This window comes from Paroedura picta, chromosome 9, assembly GCF_049243985.1.
Source record: "Paroedura picta isolate Pp20150507F chromosome 9, Ppicta_v3.0, whole genome shotgun sequence".
NCBI lineage: Eukaryota > Metazoa > Chordata > Lepidosauria > Squamata > Gekkonidae > Paroedura > Paroedura picta.
In genome coordinates, this window is record NC_135377.1 from 49444480 (window position 1) to 49461726 (window position 17247).

A 17247-nucleotide genomic window follows, 5' to 3' on the forward strand; every position below is an offset into this window, starting at 1 on the left:
CCTTCGTATTGTCTGAGTGCTACCATATCTTATTAGCCATTCCTTATCCAGTTAAACCTACTTAAGCAGCCCTGTTTTATGCAAATGCATCAGTTATTCAGCACTTTATCAAAATCCCAGATTTACGTACATCATGCGTGAAAATCCCATATGTATGGCATGTAGTTTTAATTTGCAAAAATAAACATGCATGCTTCAGAGAAATGGGCTGCATTTGCATTTAGAAATAAAATTCTAATCTAGCCTAGTATTTTAATCCATTAACATTAGCAACAATGACAAATGTTGAAAGTATTTAGGGTTTTTTTTGTTTTTTTTTTTAAAATCTGTGTTGTTAGGCTGCAAGGACACACTCCAAAGAGAAACCTCCATTGTATAACATGGAGCTTATGTCTCAGAAGACTAGTTTAGGAGTGCTCCCACACTCATACATTGCATCGGCCTATGCCCAATACAAGTCACATCTCCTTTTCAGGCAACAGATGGAGGAATATTCTAATATTCTAATTGCAATATTCTGCAATATTCTAATTGAACTGGAGAGAAGGAAAACTGGAATATCTGGAAAATGGAGGTAGATGTACATGGTGTTTGTTCTGTCTTGTGGCGATCCCTTGATAGGAGATATTCAGATATTGCATATTTTGTTGCTATAGCCTTGGGATCTCCACTACGTTGTACATGGGTACCACGGTGCTCCACCAACACCTTTCCTTGTGCCTACCAGATGCTTTTAGAAAGTGGGTTTGGTCAGGTGGGGCCTTTGCACAGCAGAACTTCTAATTGATCAATTGGAGAGCTCAGATTTTTTTTAGAAGTTGCTTTTGCAGCAACTGCCAACATAATACAAATATCTTCACTAGAGAGCTGAATATGCATGCATTTATTTTCAAACAATGGGTTTATTTATTTATTTACAATATTTATTAAGCACCTTTCTCCTTTGTAGGAGTCAAGGTGGCTTACAATATAAATAAAGCATTATAAAAACAGAATATAAACAACTATTATAAAAACCCAATAAAAAGTCAACAAGTGAATAGTCCAGTTAGGACTGCCAATAAAAACTAAATCAGTCATCTGCAGTCCTAAATAAATCTGTCTTCAACTGACTCGTGAGGCTCGATAACGAGGAGATGAGGCTCTGGGGAGTGTATTCCATAATTGTGGAACATTTAAAAAGGCACTTTGTTACAAAGATCTTCTATCTGGAATGCTGAAGTGTTACTATTAGAGTTATGCATAACCTCCCTCTCTGAATTTTGTACCTGCCTCTGCTTTCTGCAATAGCCATTTTGCAGTTACACCACCCTATGTCAGTTACAAAGATTTCCATGGGCTCAAGAATGTTGTGATACTCAAATGAGTACACCAGACTATTTCTACTGTGGGAAACTATTGGTTCTGTTCAAGATCAGTGCATTCTAAGGGCACAAAGTATCTCCAACCAGTTGAGCAGCCTTTTGTGTCAGCAGGATGTACTTTGTGCTAACAGGACATATTGCCCTTTTCTAGCAGGATGACAGACACATCCTAGTAGCTGTATTTCAACATTGTCACAAGAGAACGGTAAACAGAAGCATAACTCTGCCAATGTCCTTATGAGACCACCTAAACATAGGCAATTGTAGTATCAAATGTGCTTTTGGCCCTGTTCCATGATTAGACAACAATCATAACAACAACCATTATGATTTAATGCAATGAAATAACATTGCATTAATGGCAATGAAACAACATTCTGCTTTATTTGTAAACGTAAAGGTATAAATATCGACGGGCAGCAGCCTAGAGCTTGGATTCTCTACTTCTCAGTACGTTGCTTTCCAAAATGTAAAACAATTTATTAGCAAAATCTTTCTCCTTTGTTTTTCTGCTCAAGTATGGATCAAACCAGATTAGCAAAATGAACAGAGATATTCAGGATACATCAATCAGTTTAAATTTAAAAATTGAAGACAAAAATTCAGCCATAATAAAGGTGACTGGCATCCTTATCGCTCAACAAAAATTGGCAGATCAGGTCTTTTGAATGATTTCTCCATTTGGGTATAAGAGGTATAACATGCCTTCGCTGGACAATAAACAAGGGACAATCCAGTAAGATATGTTGCATGGTGTCAGGTTTTACCAGCACCCATTTTGGCTTCAGTTGATTAAAATCAATAATGTCAGCTCGTTCCTTTGTTCTTCTTTCTCTTGTTGATCAAAGCAAGACATTATCAGATAAACTGGAAGAACTGCAAGTATCAGCCCTGAAAAACAATCTGGTGTTTGCATAGCTTCTTGTAAAAGCAGGTAAGAAAACCCTTTGCATCCATACTGAACAATGGCAGACAAAACCATTTTGTCAGCATGCATGGCATGTTCTTTATTCAGAGGACTGAGGTGAGCCTCTGACACACTGACAAGGCCACTGGGGCTCAGTATGTCTGGTCAATCTTACTTTCATCTTCCCATCCCCCTCCTTCCCTTGCTTTCACACCAACAACTTCACAAGTAGACATTTCAGGGTTTTATGGAACTGAAGCCCCAAAGGTTGCCTTCCCATTCTAAGATTCTTTCCCAGTAATAATTTAACTATGACCCAGGTATGTAATGCTATAAGGACTGAAGTATGCATGTCGGCATCCCCATATTGGACTCAGGGATGTTGTCCTTTCTAGTTTTGCCCTAAGTGGCAACAAGTGCTGGTCCATATTTATGACTCATCAGAGGTGAGTGAGGATCCACTAGGGGTTTTAAATAAACTGAGCCAGATGACAAAGTGTTCTTGAAATTGATTCAATAATTGACAAACCCAAGACCAGCCCAGCAAAGTCTTCAAGACGTTGTAAGTCAACAAGGACAATACTTCCTAATGATTATTGGTCATATCAAACTCACTACAGTGGTCTTACATGTATCTTTAACATATTTGCCCCGGTTCATAATATTTTAATCCTTTTTCAGAAGGTTTTTTTTTGTCTGTTTATTTGAAATCTTTGGAAATCTACTCTGATACTTATTTTTTTTTATCATAAAAATCCAGGATTTTTCATCAAGTAAATGCTCTCTTTGGGATCAGCTGCTGTGATCTTTGTGTTCAGCTGAACACTAATCAGACTCAGGATAATGTCACATTACATAAGTAATTACAAATAATGCAGTTGCTAAACATGGAAAATAAAATCCACCCTGCATCTGCTGTAACACACTTTTTTCAAAGAATTGCCCTTTTTTAAAAAGCACTTCTGGCTTAAACCAATCATTGAAAAATCTCTTGAGAATATGACACCCATGGCATATCTGTAAAAATAATGGAAACGTATTGCATTCAAGCTGTAAATCAGCAAAAATAAGAAAAACAAAGAATCCACTAAACAAATGAAACAGCAGTTCAGGTAGGAAAGCAAAGCAGGATTTCTCTTTCTTGTTAATAGGGTTTCAGTGGAAATAAGCTTCCTATCCCATTTAAACTATGATACAGAGAATGCTGGGGTTTAGGAGAATTGTCCATATGTGTTTTTAGAAGAACCCTGGATGCAGTACTGTGTGTGCTATTAATATGAAGTGTACAAATATTTTCTATTCTTTCTATCTGCACAAAGATCTCAAAATGGGGGGAAATTTAAAGAAACAGTGTTGAATGCTGATTTCAGAACAGTAATATTGCATTCTATTAAATGTCCTTTTACCTAAGGAAATAGCATTTATTAGAAGCACACACAATCCTTCCTGAGAACACTGATGGCCTTTTCATAATTAATATACATTTAAAGCTTTATAGAAAATCCAACACAACCTAACATGTATGATTCCAAAAAGTTCAGAAAATGTGGTGGGGGGGAGGGGAGGAATGCCTGTTTTGCATAACGTAATTGGCAAATGTAATTTATCATCTTCCAGACAGTATTTCATACCAACAAAGTTACGTCTGTTTAATACATCTGCCTATGTTTATTTGTTCCTGAGTGCCATCTGCTTGCACTGCCCTGTCCGCCCCACACATGTTTTGAGCAACTGTGCCTTAGAGTGACAAATGAACAGTCGAGCTAATTTCAGTGACAGAAGCAAGAGTGTAATAGCCAGATGGGTGTCCTTAGAAAGAACCAGGATTTTCTGGTGTAGAGAGAGGGAGTGTTTATGGGAAGAATCACCATAACAACAGCAAGTTCTATTCCAATTAGTTCCATTATGGTACAAAGGACTGTGGTGATTTTTTTTCTTTCTGTGTTTGTCTGTCCATGGTAATAAACCATCAGGAAATGCTGTTCTATTGCTACTATTGAAAGGAAAATGTGTGTTATGATAAAATTTTCAGTTTAGATATTTGATAAAGTTAAATATTTACTCCAGAAAAGCAGAAATGGGTTTAATTGTTGCTCATATTGACAATGTTTTTCCTCAACAAAATTTGAGTCCAATGGCACCATTAAAACCAACAAAGATTTATTCAAGTGTGAGCTTTCGAGTGCAAGCGCACTTCCTCAGACAATGGAACAGAGATATTATCAGCCTACTTCAGTCAAAATTATTATTATTATTATTATTATTATTATTATTATTATTATTATTATTATTATTATTATTATTATTATATTTATAGCCCGCCACTCCCTGGCTGCAGCATTCTTCATCCAGTGCATTTTCTGAACACTTTTAAAGGTAGGGTTGCCAGCCTTCAAGGTAGGGTTGCCAGCCAATTACAATAGGTTTCCAGAGTACAGAGATCAGGTCTAGTGGAGGAAATGCTCCTGTGCAGGCTGGAGTTTTGGCATTATTATTCTGGATGTGGTTTCAACAGGGCAAACATTGGTCAGTATGCAAATGAAGGATCATAGCTCTACCAATCAGAGACTCTCATTGCTAGCTCTTATGCACCAGTGAATGGCTTTGACTTAGAACCAATCAGGTTCTTTGGCAGGCTACCCAAATTGTATGCATGTCTGTGTTGTCCCCATATTCCCAGTTTGGTGTTTGGAATTGGTGTTGATTAAATAAAGAGCTGTTGTTTTCTAAGAACTTGGAGTCTGTACTTGACAAACCATCAAGTGTAACCCCCTAAAGTATCCATGATATCTGTCCAGCTACTGCTTAAAGACCCAGTGAGGGAGTTCACCACCTCCTTAGGCAGCTGTCTCCACTGCTGATCTACTATGACTGTGAAAAATATTCCTGGTATCTAGGCAATACTACTCTACATGTAGTTTAAATCCCTTACTGCAGGTCCTATCCTCTGCTGCCAATAGGTACCATTATCTGCCTCCTCCAAGTGACCACCTTTCAAATATTTGAAGAAAGTAATTATGTCCCCTCTCAACCTCCTCTTCACCTGGCTAAACATTCCCAAGTACCTTAGCCTTTCTTCATAGGGCTTGGTCTTTAGGCCCTGGATCATCCTAGTCACTATCCTCTGTACCCTCTCAATTTTGTCCACATTCTTTTTGAAATGAGGCCTCCAGAACTGCACATAGTATTCTAGGTATGGTCTGACCAATGCAGTATACAGCAGGACTATGAGATTTTGCAGTTTCAGTGTGATGCATCTGTTGATACAGCTCAAAACTGTATTCACCCTTTTTTTTGCCACATCACACTGTCTGCTCACATTTAGCTTACAGTCCACAAGTATCCCAAGACCGCATTGACCATTTATGCACTAGGAACTTCACTGCCCCAGCTCCTGTACAGGAGTATAAATTGGGGGCGGATGAGGTATACCCGGCCAAATGCTCCCCCTTGTGGGTGCAGGAAGAGATGGGGCAACCTGCCATGACTAAAACTCCAGCCTGCAGCCCAGCATGAAACCTCCAGTGCATAAACGGTCATTCACACACACTGCTAAACAGAAGTATACCTCCCATCCAGTATGCATGCTTCTCATTTTTCTGACCCAGATGTAGAACTCTGCATTTACCTTATTGAATCACATCTTGTTCTCATTTGCCACTTTTCCTGCAAGTTCAGATCTTGTTGAACTCTATCATTTGGGATGTTTGCTGCTCCTTCCAATTTGGTGTCATCTGCAAATTAATGAGAAGTCCCTCCACTCCCTTATCAGTGTCATTGATAAAAAATGTTGAAAAGTACTTTCCCTTATCAGGCTCCATCCCCAAATCTAGAATTTTCTAGTCCAGAGTAGCAACCCTGTGGGACAGCCCCACATAGCCTGCATTACAGTAATCTAATCTAGGTTTAACAAGAGCATGCACTACAGTAGCCTAATGTTTTTTTTGTCCAAGTTAATCAGTCAAATTTGATAAAAGGTACTCCTGACCACAACTGCTTATCCAGCAATGGGCCTGGGTCCAAGAGGACTACTACAGACCTGTTTCTTCATCAAGTGCATCCTTGTCGAGAACAGGTCAGACATTCCACTCTCTAGTAACACGTTGTCTGTGATAGTGGGTGTCTTAGTAAATCACATTTGATGTCAATAGAATAAAAGCTATTACAACATAGTGCTTAGAAGACTGGAGTTCTCTGTTTGCTTCATTCCTTACCCATGAACAAAGTAGGTAGCTTTAGTAAGCTACTCCCTTTCATCATCCCTCCTACTGCACCATAGGAATAATGCCTTACCCATATAACAAAGTTGTTGAAAGGATTAGGGATTAGGGATGGCCATGGACCAGAAAATTCCAGTTCAGTGTGTTCCCAAAAAGAACCCCCAAACCCAGACAACTCCCCTCTAAATTCCCTTCAAATGAATCAGTGCAGTTCAGGCTGGGCCAGTTCACTTTTCCCCATTTAGAAGCAGGAGGAAACAAAACACTGCTGTCTGCCCAAAATGGCTGCAAGTCATTTTAGTGATCGATTTTGCTCCCTCCTGCCTGGAAGTGTGGGGAAATGAAATCGGTGGCAGAAATGGTTTGCAGTCATTTTGGGCTGACGGAGGGGCATGCAAACCTCTCCACTGTCAGCCACAAATGTCTGCAATATATTGTAGTATGCCTGTTCACTTCCCTCCCTTCTGAACATGCAAACTATTACCTTACCATTTAGCTATCCTCTTGTGAAACATCATCCAAATTTGTAGCATGCTTCAGCTTTTTTTTCTGATTAGCCCTGTTCTGTGTGAATGAAAAGAAATCCTGTGTACAGTCAGCATGACTGCCTGTCCATATTCAGTGTGGTAAAACCCTTCCTCATTCTCCAATGGAAATGAAAGGAATGGCCATCTGGATGAGTCCTTACTCACTATTTAACAATTCAGAATTACTATTTTCAGTGAGAGGCAATATAATAAAGAGAACAGCTGTTGAAGTCCAGTTCTTTCCAACTAAAACTTCATCATTCTGAAAGGTCTTTGTCATCCCTGTTACTTGTGTTTAATGAACAGAATGACACTTCGTGCATGGATGATTAACCTTCAGGGATTCAAGTAGTGTTTTTGTCTGCAATCTGGACTACAATCTGCAGCAGCCAGGCTCCAGTCTGCAGTTTTCTTGAAGGCTCCCTCTTATGCCAGTGAAATCCATCTTGGAATTATTTCACTGTCACCATCACTTGTTTAAGAAGAAATGGGCATGCTATGCATCTTTACTGCCTTCAGATTCAAAGATAAAGTATGTGTATTTGGAGCATTGTTGTCTGCTTCTTTTTTAATACACTAAATATACAAGTAAGGTGCTGTAAATATACAAAGGAGATGGCAGCTTCCCAGAGATCATACAATTCCCTGTATTGCCTAGCAGGAGGGCACGTTTCTTCCTGCTGAAGGAAGAAACAACACCATGCAGCTTTGAAATAAAATAGGCCACAGCTTTATTACAACTCTCACTGGAGCATTGGTGCAATATGAGGAGGAATCCAGCTAATACGGTCAGCAGACCGTAGTGAACCAAGTTCCAGATGGCTCCCTGGGTGGTCCTACCTAGGCATCAGCCTGGAGTGTGATTCCCCTTGTCCAACCCCTGGGGAGGATGGCTTAAAGGGGGATCCAACGGGCATAAGCCTCTATCTGTCTCCCCAAACTTCCTGCCAATGCGAGCTTGCCAACCCAGTTGTCGTTGACTAGCATTCCCCACAGTACTCTAGAGCAGAGGCCCCCAACCTTTTTGAGGCTGGGGACTGCCTGTGGGGGTGGAGGGAGAGGGCGGCCCGGGCACCGCGCATGCACGGTGGCGCCGCACAAACGCGAACAAAAGCAGCTCTGCACATGCGCATCTGAGGCTGTGCCTGCCTCTTTCCCCTGCCCCTGCAGCGAGAAGCTCACCGGGCAACAAGTGAAGCGGCCGCTTTGCCGACCGCTTCATTCACAGTCCAGCGAGCTTTTCACTGTGGGGGGGGAGGCAGGCATGGCTGGCGGCAGCCCAGTGCCAAGGTTTTCGCAGCCCGGCCCAGGGGTTGACGACCAATTGATACTAAAATATTAATTATTAAAATATTAACACTAAAATATTAAAATAGTAATATAAGGAAAGGCAATAGGATTTTGCCACCTTTGATACAACAAACTGTTTTGGGAGTATTGGAGGATTCGACCACTGATGAAGTCAATGAAAACGGAATTTACCTAGAAGCCGTTATTGTTGTTCCTTCTGGTATATAAAAGAATTGTAAAAGAAATTGAATTGAAATTCATTGTATACATTATTACAAACATATTTCTGTGGCAATAAAAACAACAAAGAATAAACAAGTATTTAGTGATTATTTAATTAATAACCACAGCATACAGTACAGGGTGGGAGGGTGGAAAGCTTCCTGCAGCAACACTGGGAGGAAAGAGTCCAAGCCCGTGGTCAGCCCCTTTTAAAAGCATTGGTGATGCCTCCTCCTCCCCCTCCAAATCAGGAGTGACGCGCATCTAAGCGAGCCTTGTTATCACGGCTTACTTGTCAGGCACGTTCCAAGGTGCGCCTCCCTGTCAGCAGGAAATGCGCCTCTGCCACAGCAACTCGGGAGCCTGGGGGTGAGTGGCTCTGGGAGAATGTGCAGATATGAAGCACCACCAATTACTCGAACTGCTCACAGAGAGCAAACCAACTGGTAGATGATAAGTTCCCTGTCCAAAATCAGTACAGAGATGGTGAACTGAACTTGTGAGGGTTCAAGCACCCCTACTTTTAAGTGCCCTGCTTCTCCATGCCATCTGCATCACTGCTACAAAAGATGGAATAGAACTTAGGCTGTTTTAACCTTCAGTTGCAGAAGATGAAAGGAAAGGATTTAATTACAAATGGTGTAAATTATATACACATGTATGCAAATTAGACGCAGCTTTCTGACTAATGATATATTTCCCCGGACACCCACTAAACAACTTGCCATTACCTTCCTTAATTCTATTTGTTGCTGAAAAACTGGAACTAGAATTAGAAATATCAACAGGAAGCCATCCCACCCACATCTCAAGAATCACCCAGAGACTAGTCCAAAAACTCCCACCGTGTTCTTAATGGAGTAAAAGGATGCTTGGAAGGTCATCTAACGATTTCCTTTGCTTTGACAGACTTGCTCATTCATATTTTTCTGTAATAACTCCAGAGGAAGGTTTTTTACATCCAATGCAAAGTATGTTCTTATTCACTTGTCTCTTTGCCATGTGTCTTCCTTGGAGTAAGACAGTTGCCCTTATTTTTCAAATGGATAAAAGGTCTCTCTAAGAAATGTAAGCAGGATAAAACATTTAATGGTTTTAGGTCTGGAGTTATTGTGTATGACATATTATGTACATTTGACCACTGATGAAGGCCATCCAGTCAAAACACTTTTGGTCAGGGTAGTATGGTCCTTATTAGATATTATTTAATTATTTTAATTGGTATGTATCACTTAGACTTGAATTTGTTTTTAATTGCCTTGTATTTTCATATATTTGAGCAGTTTTAACTTTCTATATACTGTCACTGTACTAGTATGTTTGTAGTTTTTTATCTTTTTGGTTCTTGGTTTTAAAAAATTGGGTTAATTTTTTTCTCCTTTTCTGCTTTTTGGTCATAGGTCTCACCAGTGTCTTCCACTCAGTTTTAATTACCTTGTTGAAGACAGATGGAAAGGGGATACCAGGGCGGAGACCCCCCCCCCTTCATAAATGCTTTAGCTGAGCCAGCTGGTCCATTCAGATCAGGAGCTTCCACTTCACTGTTGAAAGGGATTTCCAGCATATATAGCACCTTAGGAAGGAGCATAGAGAATACCTCTCACATGGCAGTAATTAAAGGGTCTTCATTCTCTGATAGTTCTCCCTTCTCTTTTAGGAGGAAGAGTCAGAAGAGTCCAGTTCTTCAGAGTCCAGGCCTAGCCAAGGACTTGCATCTCAACTGTGATGCCTACAGGGTGGGCAATTTTGCTTGTTTTGGGTTGGAGGGTGAGGAAAAATTCTACCCTCCCCCTTTCTACCAGACCCATGGCAAGAGAATGAGTGATGCCCAGATCTGCTAGAATACCTATAGGGCAGCTTCAGAAAGGGCTATCCTGCCCTCTTTCTACATTTTGTTCTTAATCCAGGCTAGGAGGTTGGCATTATCCCCTGAAATATTCAGGTTAGGGGTTCCGGGCAGATCTGAACCATCTGAACCCTGAGCATAGGCCTGGGAGGGTGAGGAAGGAAGTTCAAGGCTGGAACCCATGAAAGGGATAAAAAAGGAAAACAGTTTAAAAGGAAAGGAAAGGAGAAAGGGATTCTTTAGAATTGTAGTGCTCAAGAGAGTGCAGCCAGCAGCACCTGAGAGGGAAGCCACTCCCCTCCAGAAATCACATAAAAACCAGTAACCCTACCTGCCTCAAGGGAGAAAGGTTTCCCAAATGTTGAGACTACTCTACCCCAGCCCACTGGGGAATGTGCTAGACCAGAGATTCCCAACCAGGGGTCCGCGGGAGTTCGGAAGTGCCATGGCATTGAGGGAGTCTGAGCTGTCTTCTCAGCTCCTACTCTTCTTTCTGGATTACATGAGACAGGGCTGTCATAATAATAGTAAAGGTGGGGGGGGGCAAGAGGATGGCTAAGGGTGTGGATAGTGATGTCACTTCCAGTGGTTAGCAGGGGGCATGGCTAGCCGACATCAGTTCCGAGGCTTCTCAAAGTCTGAATAATTATTTCAAGGGCTCTTCTATGGTCAAAAGGTTGAAAAAGGCTATGCTAGACTGTAGTGCTGAATGGCATAAGCATTTCTTTTTTTGTAGTGGCTTATAAGATGTGTGACAGTAGGCAAAGAGAAAGCAAGAGAATGTGACATGCAGGAGCAACGATGCTGGGAAACATTTCTTCTTGGCAGAACACCATTCCAGCTAAGAGAGTAACTGGATCTGATTATGCTGCAACCTTGGAATATAAACCTTTTTACCATATTGATCTATCATTCTCTTAATGAGTGCTCTTTACCAGCACTATGTTGCTTGATCTAGCTTCCTTCTGATCCATCTAGGATACCCACACACTGACTCAGCAAAACTTTCACTTCTCGGCCTGCTGTTTACTTTTACTTGTTTCCGAGTAAGTTGACATTAATCCAGCATCCTATGAGGGTTATTTCTGTGGTTGTTTTTAGATTGTTTCTATCACCTCTTTGGGGCCAAGTAAACATGCTTGTCTACATTCAACCCAGGTATAGCTCCTGGGAGTCAAATGTTGGAAACAGCAGGACTGGATTCCGCTGTCTGAGTCATTGGTTTTATATTAGCAACTTATCCTTATTTGCCAATGCTTCATCGTACCAGTTTGTGCCTAGCCTTCCTCATTTTTACATGACAGTTTTGTGAGCTATGGAGGGAGAAGAGGCCTCTGGTATTTTCAGCCTGAAAACCATGCTTAATGTATTGTGCTTGAATTATTTAAAAACCTTCCCTCTCGCTTCATGAAACATCCATAGAGCTACTGAGCAAGCCAAGCTATTCATATTTTAGCAACATTTTAACAACATTCTACAGGGGTCTCTATGCAACGAAGAGTCACTTGTTTCTCCCTCCTGTCTCATTCCTGCCTTGTGGTGGATATGGCAATGATAATTGTTATGACTCGTGTGAGTACAACATACGTGCATCCATGTATTCTTTGATTTCGAAAGCAATTGGTTCACAGGCCTGCTTTAAGTTCTCCGATTTAGAAAGGTATGGAAGGTTAGGTTTTTTGCTTTTAAATAAGGTATAAGTTATAGAAACCTGAGTGGTTTTGTTTTTGTCAGTTTTGAGGAGATGATGGATTCTACAAGGCTACTTGATTGGTTAATTAATATATCATTTTAGGAAGTTTAAGTTTGCATGGAATTCCCAAGGAGACTTCCACTTAGATCAGGGGTAGTCAAACTGCGGCCCTCCAGATGTCCATGGACTACAGTTCCCATGAGCCCCTGCCAGCAAACAGGGGCTCATGGGAATTCTGGCAAGGGCTCATGGGAATTGTAGTTCACGGACATCTGGAGGGCCGCAGTTTGACTACCCCTGACTTAGGTACTGAAAGCTGGGCTTAGCTTTAACAAATGAAAAGACATTTTTCCTGCAGCTTTTCTAAAAATGTAGGGTCGGTCTTAACATGTGGGAGCTGCTAAACAGCCCCCTGGTTACACTTTTGCTAACAGATACCCCATGGCCTTTCTCCCATCCCCACCTTCATCTGACTAGTAGCAGGGGCACCACTTACCTCGCCTCCTTCCTATTACAACCCAATTTCTAGCTGATTCATGTGGTCTTTTGCCTTCCCTTTTATTCCTTCCACTTTAAATGCTTCTTACTATATTGGTGAAGGTACAGTAGAGCAATATTTTATGGTTTGTGTGGTCTATTGGTTATTATTTTAATGTAATTAATTGAGGATTAAAATTAATTTTTAGTTTTGTTTTTCATTCAAAACTTAATTTTGAAGCTTACTGAGGCCAGTTTGGTGCAGTGGTTAGGAGTGCGAATGTCTAATCTGGCATGCCAGGTTCGATTTTGCACTCCCCCACATGCAGCCAGCTGGGTGACCTTGGCCTCGCCACAGTGCTGATAAAGCTGTTTTGACCGAGCAGTGATATCAAGGTTCTCTCAGCCTCCCCCACCTCACAGGGTGTCTGTTGTGGGTAGAGGAAATGGAAGGCGACTGTAAGCCGCTTTGAGCCTCCTTCAGGTAGAGAAAAGCGTCATATAAGTACCAACTCTTCTTCTTCTTAACCTGTTTGCTTATTTGATCTGTTCTTTGGGTTGAGTCCCCCCTACTATCTTTGACCTTAGCATGTACATCTCTATACATAAACAAACCCTGTTCAAAATGCTAGCCTCAGGCTTCTTCCCACATTATTAACTTTTGCAGGTGTCCCTTGAGAGGCAAATATATGCATGTACCAACAATCTGTGCATGCATCACTGCCTAAAGCTTTCTATCGTGTCACTGTGTGGAAAACAGTTGCTGAACAGGCATTTACGCATACATGACATTGGAGCATGTGAACAGTGAAGTGAATCTTTACCCCTATGTTGTGAAACTGCAGTGACCAGCAACACAACACACAAACCCATAAAATTAAGTGTACCTCCATTTACAGAAAGCTATAAAGATAATTTATTACAGAATTCATTGGATTCTTTCCTGTAATCATTACATTGCAGTTCTGAAGAAGATGCATACAATTTCTAAGCATTTTTAATGCATGTCTTTGGGAGCAAGTAAGGAATACAGAAACAATTTCAAATGACAAACTGTCTCACCATTTTTATGAGTGGGACAGCAAAAGTGGCTGCCAGAAATATCCAGAGGAATGAGATGTCCTCACCCTTTACTAGCATTCCCGTATACTATAGGAGTCTTTTAAATGAGAGGTCTTTTTTTAAACCAAGTTGATGCAGTCATTTGCCATTAAGAAGAAATTAAGGTGGGGGTGTGGCTAAAGATGTCGTCCTGAGAGGGTGGCAGGGCATCTGCTCTGCTATCTCTGAAGCCTGACAGGGGTCAATTGTGCAAGCAATTGGCAGAAAAGAGGAGGGGTACGCAAACCCCACCTCACCTTTCTACCCAGGAAGTTCTTGGGGCCGTCTCCAATCCTTTAGGGAGTATATCTCCCTGGATTATAGGCTGTCAGCGTTCCAGGTCCAGAGGACGACTGCCATTTTCTACCTCGGACTTTCTTTTCTTTCTTTAATCTTAAAGTATCTGCTTCAACCCTACATGATGATTTACCACAAATGAACGCTTTGAACTGAGGGGAGGACATCGGCTGAGTTCCAAAACATCATTTACTGCAAGTATCTCTGGTTTTTTTTTTCTTCGTCTTTCTTCCTGCATCAAAGCCCTTTGTTTCCCCCCTCCTCCCACTCTGCTCTGCCCGAAGCCACCTCGTTATGAGGCAGGCTAATTCTCCTAACTAAGCAGAAGAAGGACTCAAATCAAGTCGAATTAATTGGCAAAAGCTCTTATTGTAATTGTTTTGGTTTTCGGAGATAAGAAGATAAGAGCTGTGAATGGGAAAATCTCACGAGAACTCTGTGCCTTAACTGACTTCAATACGTCACATGCCTGTGCCGGAACATTAGAGGATAAAACAGAGGACCTCTACTGGCCACTTGTAAAATTGTTTGAGGCCGGTTTTTTTTAAAGTCAAAATCATGTCTATGTTAAAAAGATTGGCTCATCTAATAGAGATACAAACCCAAGATTACAAAGTATTCTTAGATGGATTGATCAAAAATATCTCCAAGGAGATTCAAGATGGCAAGGAAGAAGTCTTCAATAGGAATGATGGATTAATAACAGTGACTGATGACAGCTTTAAACAAGGTGGAAAACCAACAGCAGAAGAGAAATCTGAAATTCATATCTTCAAGGAGATCCAAGATGCCAAGGAAGACGTCTTTAACAGGAGTAATGGATCAATAACAGTGGCTGATGACAGCTCTAAACAAGGTGGAAAACCAACAGTAGAAAAGAAATCTGAAATTCTGGAGACGGAAAATGGGATGCCGGAGTTCTGCAGCCCAGATAAGGACACTCTTTTTAAAAAGACATACAGCCATCTCAAAGCAACAGTGTACAAAAATCAATCAAAAGAAATATGGATCTGCAGTGAAAGTAACCGATTTAAAGGATCTCTCTGGGGAAAAAATTGTATTGATACTGGAGTCCAGGAGGTGCAACGGCCTCAAGATTTATCGATGCATACTCTGCGGGAAAGAGTACAACTGCACTTTCTACGCCAAAGGCCTATGGGACAGAATATAATTTTACGGGAACGACAAGATGTAGCAAGCCTCGAGATGAGACCCCCTTAAGAAAACCGAAAGCTCATATTGTTTTATGATTAATGTTATACTGTATTCTATATTTCCATTTTTATGAAAAAGGGGAAGCAGTGTCTCTTTCTCTCTTGTTTTTTTTTTGTCTCTTTTCTTTTGTAGGCATATAGGTAATATAATCATTAGTGCTGAAAATGTAAAATGGGGTTCTCCCCCCTTATTTTTTCTTTCTTCTATTAGTGTATTGTCCTAGGACTAAAGCCTACACTGACTTGTAGAAAATGTTTAATGTTAAGCTTTCAACTTAAATCTGAAAATATATCTGTTAGGATGGTTCTTAGAATGGGTCAAGCATAAATTGTTTTGTAGATGTATCAGAACCAAGGATAAGGAGAAGCTATAGAAGACTGAAAGCTTATATTGTTTTATGTTTAATGTTAAGCATTTAATCTAAACCTGGAAATCTTATTATTCTCTGTATTAACAACATATACTGTATTCTACATTGCTACTTTTATGAAAAAGGGGAAGCAGTGCCTTTTTTCTCTCTTGTTTCTTTTTCTTAGTAGGCATATAGGTAATATAATCGTTAGCGTTGGAAATACAAAATGGGGCTTTCCCCCCTTATTATTTTTTTTATTATTGGTGTATTGTTATAGGGCCAAAGCCCATATTGATCTGTAGAAAATGCAAAGCTCTCAACTTATACCTGTCAGGATGGCTCTTAGAATGGGTGAAGTATAAATGGTTTGTAGATGTATCTGTATTAAGGATAAGGAGAAATTATGAAATCCTTTTGTAATTTTTTTTCTTTGTACATCTTTAAGGCAAAGCCCTACTTTCCTCTCCCTTCATCAGGGTATTGATACAGGGCCAAAACTCATACTGTGCTATAAGAAATGTTTAATGTTAAGCATCTAACTCAAACCTAGAAATATCTGCTAGGATAGCTCTTAGATTGTATCAAGCAGTTAATGTGAGGTCTACGATCTTTCAAGTAAGTTGACTAATAATAACTTTTCTTTTGTATATCTAAACAGGCCTTTTTTTTTTTTTTTTAAATGTAGTGGAAATGTGGACGGCTCTTAGACTCATGGCTCTTAGAGTTTTGGGCAAAAGTTTATATCATTGTGGAGTCAATGTGGGGTCGTATATTCTCAAATGATGATTATATTTCTATCTTTATAAAAATAAAAAAAAATCATTATTAAAAAAAAAAAAAAGAAGAAATTAAGGTGCATCTGAAGAAGATGCATCTGAAGAAGGGTGCTTGCACATGAAAGCTTGTACCTCAAATAAAGCATATTGATCTTAAAGGTGTCATGGGGCTCCAACTTCGTTTTATAGAGTTCACTGATAGGGTTGTCAGGCCCCTCCTGTGACTACTTAGCAACCAGCGAGGGATGGAGGGGGACTTACCAGATGTGGAAGGGAAGCCAAAACAACATTGCTGATGATGTAGCTATGTCATTTCTGGTGTGTGCAAAAAGTAATGTCATCACGCTGTGATGTTGTGGCAATGCTCTGGTATTTGGGCAAGAACTCTATGGCAAAAATGGCTTCTCCCATAGAGTTTTTGCCCAAAATTCTGGATTGTCACCTGGGCATTGCCAGCATGATGAATTCACTTCTGTTGCACACCTGACATGACATCACCACATTGCCAGCTACATAGCCTGGGCTTCCCTCTCTCCTGGTAAGTTCCCCCTGCCAACCTGCTGATCGGCTGCTGGGGGCAGGGCTTTGCAGTGGCAACCTTATTCGTGGATCTGGGGAAAGGAGTAGGATGTAGTTATTGAAGTGTCTGTGAAGAAGGTTATGAACAATTGGGACATTTGGTACCTACTTACTCATAAGAAGACATTAAGGAGCTACCATGGTGCTTCCAATCTTTTTATATGGTAATATATGAACCATAATTGTACAGGTTCAATAAATACCTCTGAGTTGCATTCTTACAGTATTTTTTCTTAAGAAACTAACTTTCCCCCTCTGCTGTCAAGTCACAACTGACATGGCAACGCCATACGGTTTTCAAGGCAAGAGATGTTCAAAGGTGGTTTATACTTGCCTGTCTCCTCATCACAACCCTGGTATTATTTAGAGGTGTCCCCCCTA

At 40.6% G+C, this 17247-nt stretch overlaps 1 protein-coding gene across 3 annotated transcripts in view; it reads right to left on the minus strand.

The window, feature by feature from the left end:
* The window catches only part of LOC143844925 (uncharacterized), a 112043-nt gene that overhangs the window by 50978 nt on the left and 43818 nt on the right, over positions 1-17247 (minus strand). For 2 of the 3 annotated variants that reach the window (XR_013234195.1, XM_077352776.1), the window contains exon 2: positions 5900-6005. The exons of the other annotated variant lie outside the window; for it this stretch is intronic. Coding sequence is in view for 1 of the 2 variants with exons in the window: in XM_077352776.1 (XP_077208891.1) it covers positions 5900-6005 (106 nt within the window). In the remaining variant the exon portion in view is untranslated. The remainder of the gene's footprint in view (positions 1-5899; positions 6006-17247) is intronic. 3 annotated transcript variants of the gene reach the window in all.